Genomic DNA, 13,351 nt, shown 5'->3' on the forward strand with positions numbered 1-13,351 from the left:
TTGAAAAGCACATGTTCAATTTTGACATTGAACACGTTTTCTTGATAATGACATTGAGATTAACTGTATATAGACAGTTTAATTTTTGTAATTTAATTCACAAATATAATATTGATGTAATTAAAAATTTATACAAATTCAAAATTAAAAGTATTCAATGATTTTTTACTTACTAATGAAGGTAACACGCAATGATGAAAACAATTTTTCTGGATAACAACAGATGATGGAACTTTTTTTTTAAAACCACGTGTGCGACATGAATTAAGAATTATTAGACAGAGCTAATGCAGCTAATACGTATGCATCAATGAATAATTGGTGAGTGACTGGTGTGGCACTGGTGCGGCGTTCGAGAAAACTAGTATTTTCCAGTGTATTTTCTAGTATTAGATACACACTTGCATAACGCATGCGCAGTCTTAAAAATATAGTTTTTTCTTTATATATTTAATACTACTACAGTAGTATTAAATATATGGTTTTTTTACCTGTCGCAATCTAATGAATTTATTTTTTTGCATTAAATATTGTCTGTACGACGTCACTAGTGTTGACTAATAAGTAATAACTATTACTAATTTATCACTGTAAGATAACATTTTATTAGAAAGATTTTGTCAAACTTGACTAAAAAAAAACTTAACTCTTTTGTTCAATAAAAAAAAAAAAAAAGGAGTTATATTTTTTTATCATAATAAAATGCGTTCATTATGTATATGTGTAGCAATATATTTAAAGACAAATGGCAATACTATATTAATTAGCAAAAGCACAACACCTTTCAATTATTTATTAAACCTTTCGTTATTTTTTATAAATACCATACAAAAAAATCATAAATTCAAAAAAGAACAAAAATAACAAGAAACTAATAAGCTCGTTGAATTGAAATAAAAAATTTTTGAATTTTTGACCATCTAATAATTTTAATTGTTTGTTTTTCTTGTGGAGATAAATTATTGAAATAAATTTTATGATATTTACAAATTATACGTGTAAATTTTATATATGGTTAATATGCTCAGATTTACAAAAATCCAACTCAAGTGATGAAAAGTTTTTTTTTTACGTGGAAACTTGAGTAATAATATTTTTATTTGTTTATTTTCTTTGCTGATTATATCGAGAATAAACATCAATGTAAAAAATATATAAATTGAAATTTTGCATTCTTTTTTTTTTTTTTATTAAAACAAAATTACTCGTGAATAACAAGAACAATATGTAGTCGACCGTACATAGACAAAAATGTATATAAGAACAAATTAAATATCAATAAATTAATAATATATAGAAATCAATTCAAATCAAGGTAATAATTGAACACCAATCGTTTTATTCAATGATAAATATTAATTTATTGTTTAATTGATTAATTTAAGTCATATTATGAATATATTTTTTGATAAAATTGTCAATATTTTCTTTGCTGACATAGAGTCTCTCAATATTTGATAGACTATAGGAATATAAATACTTAAATCTTAAAATTAATAATTTAATTCAGATCTTAATCGAGATGATAAGGATTCTGAGAGACCATTAAATATGTCTTCTAATAAACTAGTCAATTCGTTTCTATTGGTATCAAGTTCCACAAGTTGAAATATTCATTGAAAATATCCTGCTCAAGGGATTGTAGTTCATTCGAATTTAAATGTAGGATGTCAAGCTTTTCTGAATCATCAAGTATATCTTCAGGTGAACTTGTCAATTTGTTTTCATCGATATAAAGACCCCGGAGGTTTGGTAAATTATTAAAACAATCTGACTCAATATAATCCAGTTGGTTTGATTGTGAATCTAGGCAAATAAGATTTTCGAGACCATTAGATATGTTAGTTGATAATGTTGTCAAATTGTTATTGCTGATAAAAAGCTTTTCAAGTTTCGACAAATTACAAAAAACACCAGGCTCAAGATTGCTTATTATGTTTGAACTTAAATCTAAGACCTGAAGATTTTCAAGACCATTGAATACATCTTTGACCAGTGTTGTCAGGCTGTTTTTGCTCATATTAAGCCTATGAAGTTGTGATAAACTATTAAAACAACCTGCCTGAAGATTATTCAGTTTATTTGAGTCTAAATGTAATATCCGCAGATTTTCTAGATCATTGAAAACACCTTTGGACAATGTTGTAAGATGGTTCTTGTTCATCAGAAGCTCCTCGAGTTGTGATAAACCATTGAAACAACCTGACTCAAGATTTTTCAGTGCGTTTGAGATTAAATTAAGACAATAAAGCTCTTTTAAATTCCTAAATGTATCTTTCGGTAAAGTGGTAAGATTGTTACCACTGATATCAAGATCATCTAGGCTCAATAAATCATCGAAAATACCTGGCTCAAGGTAAGTCAGTCGGTTTGAATTTAAACTTAGCGTATTCAGATCTACTAGACCATTAAATATATCTTTTGATAAAGTTATCAGTTTGTTGTTGCTAAGATCAAGTCCCTGAAGTTGTAATAAATCATCAAAAATACCCGGCTCAAGACTGCTCAATGTGTTTGACCGTAAATTTAGATCCTGAAGACTTTCAAGACCATTGAATAAATTTCTAGACAAATTTATCAGTCTGTTGTTGCTTATATCAAGGTCGGTAAGTTGTAATAAACTATTGAAACAACCTGCCTCAAGATTGTTTAGTTTGTTTGAATCTAAATATAATGTCTTCAGATTTTCGAGACCACTAAATACACCGTTGGACAATGTTGTCAGACTGTTTTTGTTGATATTAAGCAACTCAAGTTGTGATAAGCCATTGAACGAACCCGATTCGAGATTGGTCAGTTCATTTAAATACAAATTAAGATGACGAAGCTCTTTTAAATTCCTAAATATATCTTTCGGTAAACTTATAAGATTGTTATTACTGATATCAAGATCATTTAGGCTCAATAAATCATCGAAAATACCTGGCTCAAGGTAACTCAGTTGGTTTGAACTTAAACGTAGCGTACATAGATCTTGTAGACCATTAAATATATCTTTTGATAAAGTTATTAGTTTGTTTTTGCTGAGATCAAGTTCCTTAAGTTGTAATAGCTCATAGAAAATACTTGACTTTAGATACTTTAGATCGCTGTAATTCATTCGTAACGTACGAAGATCATCGAGAGGATTGAAGATATCTTTTGGCAGGGTCATCAGATTGTTACAGGTGATATTCAATTCCTCAACTTGAAGATCTTCAAGGCCATGGAATAAATCTCTTGGAAGAATAGTTAATGCTCTCTGAGAAATGTTTATCTCATGTTTTTCACCATTATTACTCAGCAACTCACAAATTTCTTGATTATAATAAGGTGACTCTCGGTTACAAAAGTATTTATTATGGCTTTTAATTGTTGATGTTGAAATATTTGTATCCATAACTAAAACATAATTAAATATTTGAAAATTTTATATTTGAATTTTAATAACACGTAATTATAATTTTATTAATTAAATTTCGAAACTTTCTGTCAATTGGCAATCAATAAATGAAAAAGAGAAAGCTTAAAATTTATGGAATAATTTGATTTGAGGTTTTCATGTAATTTCAAATAAATAATAAATATTTACTCACTTGAAATTTTGTCAATATATCAATATCTATATAAATGTCGTTATGATGATCAACTGGTTCAGCTCTGATAGCCAAAATATACTCCTTGATGTTTATTGAATAATTGTTGATTGCAGCGATACAATGGTTACACAATATGACGATATTTGAAAAACTGTAAAATAAAAAAAAAAAAAAAATGAATCATTATTTTTGTCATCTAATAGAAAATACATATATAACATTGTCTAAAATAAATTGATGATAGTATATTAAGTTTTTGATTGGATTTATTGTAACTAATCTATTGAGTGTCAGCTATTGACGTCCAAATTAACATTATGTTTTTCTACCTGAGTTGATAAAAGAAACTGTCATAATAATTTATTTTCATATTATAATAAAAAATATATTATAATATTTTTTATAGATCTCCGAGAATATTAAATACTACAGTATCAGCTTCAGGCTATAGATGTCACATGGTCATTGGAACGATATTAAGATTGGAGAACACATGTTCAATTTTGACATTGAACACGTTTTCTTGATAATGACATTGCGATTGACTTTATATTGTATACAGTTTTATTTTTGTGATTTAATTCACAAATATACTATTGATGTAATTTAAAATTAAAAGTATTGAATGATTTTTTACTTACCACAGTAATGAAGGTAGTCAAAAAAATTTAGTCAGCTAATTCCGTGACGACGATATATCTCTCTGTCGTAAAAGTAATAAGTGAGTCCAGTCAAGACCTCGTTAATAAGAGGCACTCTTCAGAGCTATATGAAAACAATTTTTTTGGATAGTAACAAGTGATGAGGCTTTATTTTAAAAACCACGTGAGTGACATTAACAATGAACTTTTAGTGATAGCAGAGCTAGTGCGTATGCATCAACCGCATCAACGAATGATTCGTGAGTGACTGGTGCGGTACTGATGCACCGTTCAAGAAAACTAGTATTTTCTAGGATTAGACACACACTTGTATAACGCATGCGCAGTTTCAGAAATCTAGTTTTCTCACCTGTCGCAAATTCGCAATCCAATGAAATTATTTTTCTGCATTAGATATTGTCTATACGACGTCGCTAGTGTTGACAAATAACTATTACTAATTGATCACTGCTAAATAACATTTTATTATTAATTCATTTTAATATATAGATTTGCAAAATTCCATGCCACTTTTTGTAAATGATCATCGAATTATACTTACGACGTTGAATGCCAAGTTGGCGATACAATGTTTTCAAAAAAATGAAGTAAAATGATTTATTTATTAATAATTAGCTTATTACTGATAACTATTACTAATTTATTACTGTAAGATAACATTTTATTAGAAAGATTTTGTCAAACTTGGCTCAAAAAAACTTAACTCTTTTGTTCAAAAAAAAAAAAAAATATGAGTTTTTTTTCCTTTATAAAAAATTGATAAATAACGCTGCTTCCAGTCATTTCATTGGTCGTCATTTACATACTCACACACTCACAAAAAAAAAATTTTTTTATATTTTTACTGTATTAATGAAATCAAAATTTGTACATAATTAACAATAACAAAGTTTTGTAAATTACTAAAATTTCGAAGTAACCAATTTTTTTTTTTCAAATCATTATTGAAGTATGAATCCTGCAATCTGTATTTATTGGTTTAGATTAAGCTCACGACTTTCTTTTCAAAAATGAAAAATAAAATTATTCAGCAATATTTATTAATAAATATTAACAGCTGTTCGAGGTGACATGCGATCATTAATAAACAATTTTTTATATTTTTTTCCCACTCTGCTATTATAAGCCCATGTTTTTTTCTTCAAATATAAAAAAATAATTATTTGTAAAGGATCATTTTTTGGAGGTGTCATGCAATTGTTTATTAACAATTGCTTGGCACCTTGGATGATAAATAATGGTGAATAGTTTTTTTATTTATTCGCGAAAAGAAAGTCGTGAGCCATTTCAATCAATAAAAGCAGGATTCATAATTTAAGATTATTCAAAAAAAAATAGTTTACTCCAGAATTTAAATTTACAATTTGTTATTGTTATTTAGGATCAAATTCTGATTTTAGAAGTAGAAATTAGCCCTCGCCTTTTTTTCAAAAAAATAGAAAAAAAATCGAAAATATTAAATGTAAAAGGCATGCATCTGTATATGATCATTTTTAAGTAATTTTTTTTTTTTTTTTTCGTTTTCCTCGAGTTAAAATTTACTAAGTCTTATACCGGTAACACAAATTATTTTGAATCTTTTTTTTTTGTATAAAAAATTTCATTAATTGTTTTTTGTCATATCATTGACAGTTGATCAACGAAAACGGCTGCTTGCGGCCGTCAACAACACTAGTATCATAATAAAATGCGTTCATTATGTATATGTAACAGCGTAGGACATGAGGGGCTGGATCAGCCATGTTTTAATTTTTATTTTTGGAAAATTATTTGTTCGACGCCACTGTTCTGGCGCATGTGCATGATCATGCGCATGAAAGTGAAAAAAAAAATACACAAAAGAAAGCACCTATTACAGATATTGTCTATGCGACGCGTCGCTAGTGTTGCCAAATAACTATTACTAATTGATCACTGCAAGACAACATTTTATCCGAAAGATTTTGTCAAATTTGGATACACTCATACATTTTATGAAAATATATTTACCTTTATTAAAAAACCACTACAAATAAATAATCCTTTACAAATAATTTTTTTTCGATAGAAAATAATTAAATCTTGGTGATAATAATTACTGACATTTCGTTTGAAAAAGGAACAATATGTGTAGAATATTATATTGATATCATATAAATAAATACTTAAACTGAACTCTTTTGTTTAACAAAAAAATAATAAAATGCGTTCATTATGTATATGTGTATCAATATATTTGAAGACAAATGGCAATATTATTTTATTTAGCAAAAACCCAACAACTTTCAATTATTTATAAAGCCTTTCGTTATTTTTCATGAATACCATACAAAAAAATTATAAAATTACAAAAAGAATGAAAAGCAAGAATCCAATAAGCTCGTTGAATTTAAATAATAAATTTTCGAATTTTTAACCATCTGATAATTTTAGTTATTCATTTTTCTTGTCGAGATAAATTATCGAAATAAATTTTATAATATTTACAAACCATGTGTAAATCTTGGATATGATTTCAAACAGAAAAAATAGTATCCGGTTATATTTATGCAAGCTTGAATAATAGAGAAAGAAACAAAAAAAAAACTTTCAATTATTTACTTTTTATGAATACCAATATTGGAAAATTATAAATTATAAACTAAATAAAAACAATTGATGATATCTAATTAACAAGTGGTCAGAGCAAATTTTATCAAGAGAGGCTGGCTCTCTGTATCAAAAAGACAATCAATTTGAGACTTAAATGAAGCTTGTAGGTTAAAATTTTAAAGAGTTATGCAAAATATAAAAAAATAGCAATTTTGTTTCTTTGTTTATTAACAATCTTCAAACGACATTCAAAACAATTGTCGACTTGATTATTATAAATTCTGTCATTTCTAATATCCTGGCAAAAAATTGCATCCATGATTTGTTCTTAGTTTTCTTATTATTTGACTTTGAAAATTATACGGTGATCATTTTTTGTTAATAATATATTAACTAACAATTGAAATTACTTTTAGTAAGTTTTCGTTTTTAGTATTTTCATAGACGAATAATTTTTGTCTTAATTTAACTTTATTACTTTGCAAGATATAATCATTTTTTAAAAAACGTGTAAACGCTTTGCAGTTCGCCTACGTAATAAATAAATTATATACAGAAATTAATTCAAATTAAGGTAATAATTAAACACCAATAGTTTTATTTAATAATAAATATTAATTTATTGTTTGATTTATTTATTAGAGTTATATTACAACTGTATGATTTGATAAAATTCTCAAATTATTTTTGCTGATATAAAGTCTCGTGATATATTTGATAGATCATAGTATAAATACTTAGATCTCAAGATCGATGAGTTATCTTAGATCTTAATCGCAATGATAGAGATTCTGAGAGACCATTAAATACATCTTCTGATAAACTAGTCAATTTGTTTTTGCTGATATTAAGTACCTCAAGTTGTGATAAACCATTGAAACAACCTGACTCGAGATTTTGTAGTTCATTCGAATTTAAATGTAGGGAGTCGAGCTCTTTCAAATTATCAAATATATCTTTTGGTAAACTTGTCAATTTGTTTCTTTCGATATATAGATACCGGAGTTTTGGTAAATTATTAAAACAACCTGGCTCAAAATAACATAGTTTGTTTGATTCTAAATCTAGGAAAAAAAGATTCTTGAGACCATTAAATATGTTTGTTGATAATTTTGTCAAATTGTTTTTGCTGATGAAAAGCCAATTAAGTTTCGACAAATTACAAAAAACACCTAACTCAAGATTGCTTATTATGTTTGAAATTAAATTTAACTCCTGAAGATTATCAAGACCATTGAATATATCTTTGAACAATATTATCAGACAATTGTTGCACATATCAAGCTTTTCAACTCGCGATAAACCATTGAAACAACCTGATTCAAGATTGGTCAGTTTATTTGAATACAAATTAAGATGACGAAGCTGTGTTAAATTTCTAAATATATTTTTCGATAAAGTTGTGAGATTGTTTTTGCTGAGATCAAGTTCTTCAAGTTGTAATAAATTATCAAAAATACCCAGCTCAAGACTGATCAATGTGTTTGAATGTAAATCTAGTTTCTGAAGACTTTCAAGACCATTGAAAACACCTGTGGACAATGTTGTAAGACTTTTGTTGCTCAAATCAAGGTACTTAAGTCGTGATAAACCATTAAAACAACCTGATTCAAGATTGGTCAGTTTATTTGAATACAAATTAAGATGACAAAGCTGTGTTAAATTTCTAAATATATTTTTCGATAAAGTTGTGAGATTGTTTTTGCTGAGATCAAGTTCTTCAAGTTGTAATAAATTATCAAAAATACCCAGCTCAAGACTGATCAATGTGTTTGAATGTAAATCTAGTTTCTGAAGACTTTCAAGACCATTGAAAACACCTCTAGACAAATTTATCAGACTGTTGTCGCTTATATCAAGGTCGATAAGTCGTGATAAACCATTGAAACAACCTGACTCGAGATTTTGTAGTTTGTTTGAATGCAAATCCAGTTTCTGAAGACTTTCAAGACCATTGAAAACACCTGTGGACAATGTTGTAAGACTTTTGTTGCTCAAATCAAGGTTCTTAAGTCGTGATAAACCATTGAAACAACCTGCCTCAAGATTGTTCAGTTTGTTTGAGCCTAAATGTAATACATACAGTATTTGTAGACCATTGAAAACACCTTTGGACAATGTTGTAAGACTGTTGTTGCTCATATCAAGATAATAAAGTTGTGATGAACCATTGAAACAACCTGACTCAAGATTTTGTAGTTTGTTTGCATCTAACTTTAAAAAGCGAAGCTTCTTTAAATTGCTAAATATATTTTTCGATAAAATTTTGAGATTGTTATAACTGATATTAAGTTCTTCTAGGCTCAATAAATCATCGAAAATACCTGGCTCAAGGTAACTCAGTTGGTTAGAATTCAAGCGTAGGACACGTAGATCTTGTAGACCATTAAATATATCTTTTGATAAAGTTATCAGTTTGTTGTTGCTAAGATTAAGTTCCTTAAGTTGTAATAACTCATAGAAAATACTCGACTCTAGATATTTTAGTTCGTTTGAATTTATTCGTAACCGACGAAGATCATCAAGAGGATTGAATATATCTTTTGGCAGTGTAGTCAGATTGTTATCGTCAATATCTAATTCCTCAACTTGAAGATCTTCAAGGCCATGGAATAAATCTCTTGGAAGAATAGTTAATGCTCTCCGAGAAATGTTTATTTTATATTGTTCAGCATTTTTAGTCAGCAACTTACAAATTTTTGGATCATAATAAGGTGACTCTTTGTTACAAAAGTATTTATTATGGATTTTTATAGTTGACGTTGAAATATTTGTATCCATAACTAAAACATAATCAAATATTTGAATTTTAATAACTCGTAATTAAAATTTTATTAATTAAATTTGAAACTTAGTGTCAATTGGCAAACAATATCCATCATAAATAAAAAAGATAAAACTCAAAATTTATGAAACAATTTGATTCGTGGTTTCCATGTAATTTAGGTTAAATAATAAATAAATTTACTCACTTGAAATTTTGTCAATATCTCAATATAGATATGAATGTCCTAATGATGATCAACTTGTTCAGCTCTGATATCCAAAATATATACTCTTGATGTTAATTGTTGATAGATGCAGTGCTTACACAATATGACGATATTTGAAAACTGGAAAAATAAAAACAAAAATAAATCATCATCATTTTTGTAATCTGATAGAAAATACATATATTACGTTGGCTAAAATAAGTTTATAAAGTAACAAATATTACCAAATAAATAATAAAAAATCAATATATATATAGATTTAATCGATTGATGTAATGAAATTCATCTATGACAATGTTTTTTTTCTTTTCTATATTGAAATAAGCAATCAAAGTTAAAATAATAATATTATTATCTTATTTCGACAAAAATAGATAGAAATTTGTTTTTATTATTTTATTTTTCGTTTTGATAAGATTTATTGTGACTAATCTCTTAAAAAAACAACCGTGTCAGTATTTAAGGTTGAATGTAAATCGCATCGGTGGACGAAGTTTGGGCCCGAGAGGGTGCGCATCTACATATGGTTATAAAAAATATTTTCAGTGCCCCTCTGTCCGAAATATATTCACTATACTGGCAGGTTCTTGGTAGTATGTGTGTATGCAGTCTATCTGGATAGACTCACACATACTACCATAGCCAAAAAACATGAGACAGCACGACGAATAAAAGAAAGAGAATGACCGCTAATGATAGAAAATTTTGATTCTAATAGTTGAATATCTTTTAAAATCCGTTGTAGAAAATGATCATTGAGGGCTTAAAAAATTCGTATTGTAAAGGAGTACAAACTGATAGTAAATTAAGTAAAATCGTATAGAAACTTTTTGAGCTAGATAAGAAAATATGTGTTTAGTCCCTATACCTACGTGTTAAAGTTGTCAACTTTGACATTAATTATCTAAAAAAAAACGTTGTGTAAAATTCTGAAAAAATTCAACAAAATAGATAATTATTCTAGCTTTTATATGGGACCAAAAATTCGAAAATCGTATAGTTAGAAATTCTATTTACATTCAACCTTAATGACCAAAATAACATCGTGATCAGCTTCCAGCTATGGATGTCACGTGGTCATTAAAATGATATTAAGATTGAAGAACACATGTTAAATTTTGACATTGAACACGTTTTCTCGATAATGACATTGAGATTGACCCTATATTATATATACACACTTTTAATTTTGTAATTAATCTCACAAATATATGTATACTATTGATGTAATTTAAAATTTATCCAAATTTTAAATTAAAGGTATTGAATAATTTTCCACTTACCCCAGTTGAAAATAGCCAAAACAAATTTAGCCAGCTTTTTACGTGACGATATATCTCTTAATCGTAAAAGTCTTGAGTCTAGTCAAGACCTCGTTAATAACAGGCACTTATTGAAACTATGGAATCTCTTTTTAAAACCACTTGTGGGGCATTAATTAGTAATTAATAATTTTTGGTGATTACACATGACAAAGCTAATGCGAATGCATGCGTATGTATGTAAATTGTAAAATGTATCAAAAAATAATTCGTGAGTGACTACTAGCATAGTGCGGCACTGGTGTCATTTAAGAAAACTAGTATTTCTAGCATTAACGCATGCGTATTTTTAAAAATAGTTTCGTCAACCTATGCCTACGCTTTAACACACTCTAGAAAGGCAAAGCTTATTTACACTCCTTATTCACCTCCATGTTCGTCAACTAAACTGTCGCAATCAAATAAAATTATTTTCCTTGTATTGGATATTTTCTATTTGACGTGACCAGTGTTGACTAATGACCATTACTAATTGATCACTGCGAGAATGAAGAAGTCCAGCTGTATAGCCATTATTGGCATCATTAGTGCAATCTTAATCGAATTTCCCATCGGGGTGAGTAAATATTATCAAATTGGATATTAATTAATATATCAATACGCGTATAAATAACATATTTTAAAAATTATAAACTAAATAATATTAAACAATGACATATTTTTAACGTGCACAATAATAATTTTATGGAAATTTTTATTTAAATAAATTGTATAGAAAAATTAACTTTTTGTTTTCGCTCCAACAAATAATAATATTTTTTTTTTGTTTAAAATTAATTTTATAAACTTAGAAAAAAAACAAAATTGATAACGATGTTATTGTATTTTTTATGTCAACGTGGCACTACGTGATCATTTTTTTTTTAACTCAGTGCAGTACAATGTATCTTTTTTTTTTCTTTTTTAAATAAAAATAAAAATAGTCTTAAGGTGGAAGGTAAGTCCCATCGGTGGACGAAGTTTGGGTCCCAGAGGGTGCGCATCTACATATGGTTATAAAAAATATTTTCAGTGCCCCTCTGTCTAAAATATATTTACTATACTGGCAGGTTCTTGGTAGTATGTGTGTGTCTATCCAGATAGACTGCATACACACATACTACCTCAGCCAAGAAACATGAGACAGAACGACGAATAAAAGAAAGAGAATGACCGCTAATGATAGAAAATTTTGATCCTAATAATTGAATATCTTCTAAAATCCGAGGTAGAAAATGATCATTGAGGGCTTAAAAAATCCGTATAGGGATCTGACCTATGGGCGGGGTTTGGTCGCTCACGCACACATTTATTGTGTAAAAGCTTATCTGTGAGGCAATATGGCGCATTCCAGACCATTTTACTATAGTATGCTATCGTCAACAAACTATACCATATAAAATTTTTCAATGGTCTGGAAATAGTTCACTGTGCGCCACCAGATGCCATGGCGAATAGGTCAGATCCGTATTGTAAAGAAGTGAAAACTGATAGTAAATTGAAAAAAATCGTATAGAAACTTTTTGAGCTACATAAGAAAATATGTGTTCAGTCCCTATACCTACCTGTTAAAGTTGTCAACTTTGACACTAATTATCTAAAAAAAACCGAGGTACGAAATTCTGAAAAAAATCAACAAAATAGATAACTATTCTGGCTTTTATATGGCACCAAAAATTCGAAAATCGTATAGTTAGAAATTCTATTTACCTTCCACCTTAAATAATAATATTCATGTAAATGATTTTTTGTGAAAAATAACTGTCGACGTATACAATGTTTAATGTTCGATCAAAAATGAAACTAATTTCGTCGTTAGATTATAATAAATTGATATGATAGTAATAGTAAAAATTTACATCAAGTATACTGATACATAAATATTTTTGCAAATTACAAATAATTATATTTCAAGTTTAAAATCATTTAAGAAATTCATTTACATAATATCTTTTAGATGCAAACAATTTTATACTTTTTAATGAATCACAAAAAATAATTTTATCTTATCACTAAAATACATGGCAAACTAGATATAAGTTATTGTTCTCGAAATAAAAGAAAAAAAAACCGGGCTCAATTATTAACACTACGTTTTTTCAAAAACCCATTGAATAACTTTTATTTTTTTTTAAAGAAATGTATGAATTTTTCAACTATTTAGTAAAAAAACAAAATTTATAATGCGATTGATATATCAATTGTATTTTCAATAACAACAGGCACTGATAACGTGAGCAGCCTGC

General features: G+C 27.7%; 1 protein-coding gene across 1 annotated transcript; it reads right to left on the reverse strand.

The window, feature by feature from the left end:
* Window positions 1-7,555: 7,555 nt before the first annotated feature.
* LOC122850565 (protein artichoke-like) lies at window positions 7,556-9,592 on the reverse strand. The gene has a single exon (XM_044149696.1). The coding sequence runs from the start codon at window positions 9,590-9,592 to the stop codon at window positions 7,556-7,558; it is 2,037 nt and encodes a 678-aa protein (XP_044005631.1).
* Window positions 9,593-13,351: the final 3,759 nt, after the last annotated feature.

This window comes from Aphidius gifuensis, linkage group LG2, assembly GCF_014905175.1.
Source record: "Aphidius gifuensis isolate YNYX2018 linkage group LG2, ASM1490517v1, whole genome shotgun sequence".
Taxonomy (NCBI): domain Eukaryota; kingdom Metazoa; phylum Arthropoda; class Insecta; order Hymenoptera; family Braconidae; genus Aphidius; species Aphidius gifuensis.

Bases quoted from the DNA above. Each gene is read 5' to 3' on its own strand.
- LOC122850565 (XM_044149696.1), bottom strand. From the start codon at position 9,592: ATGGATACAAATATTTCAACGTCAACTATAAAAATCCATAATAAATAC.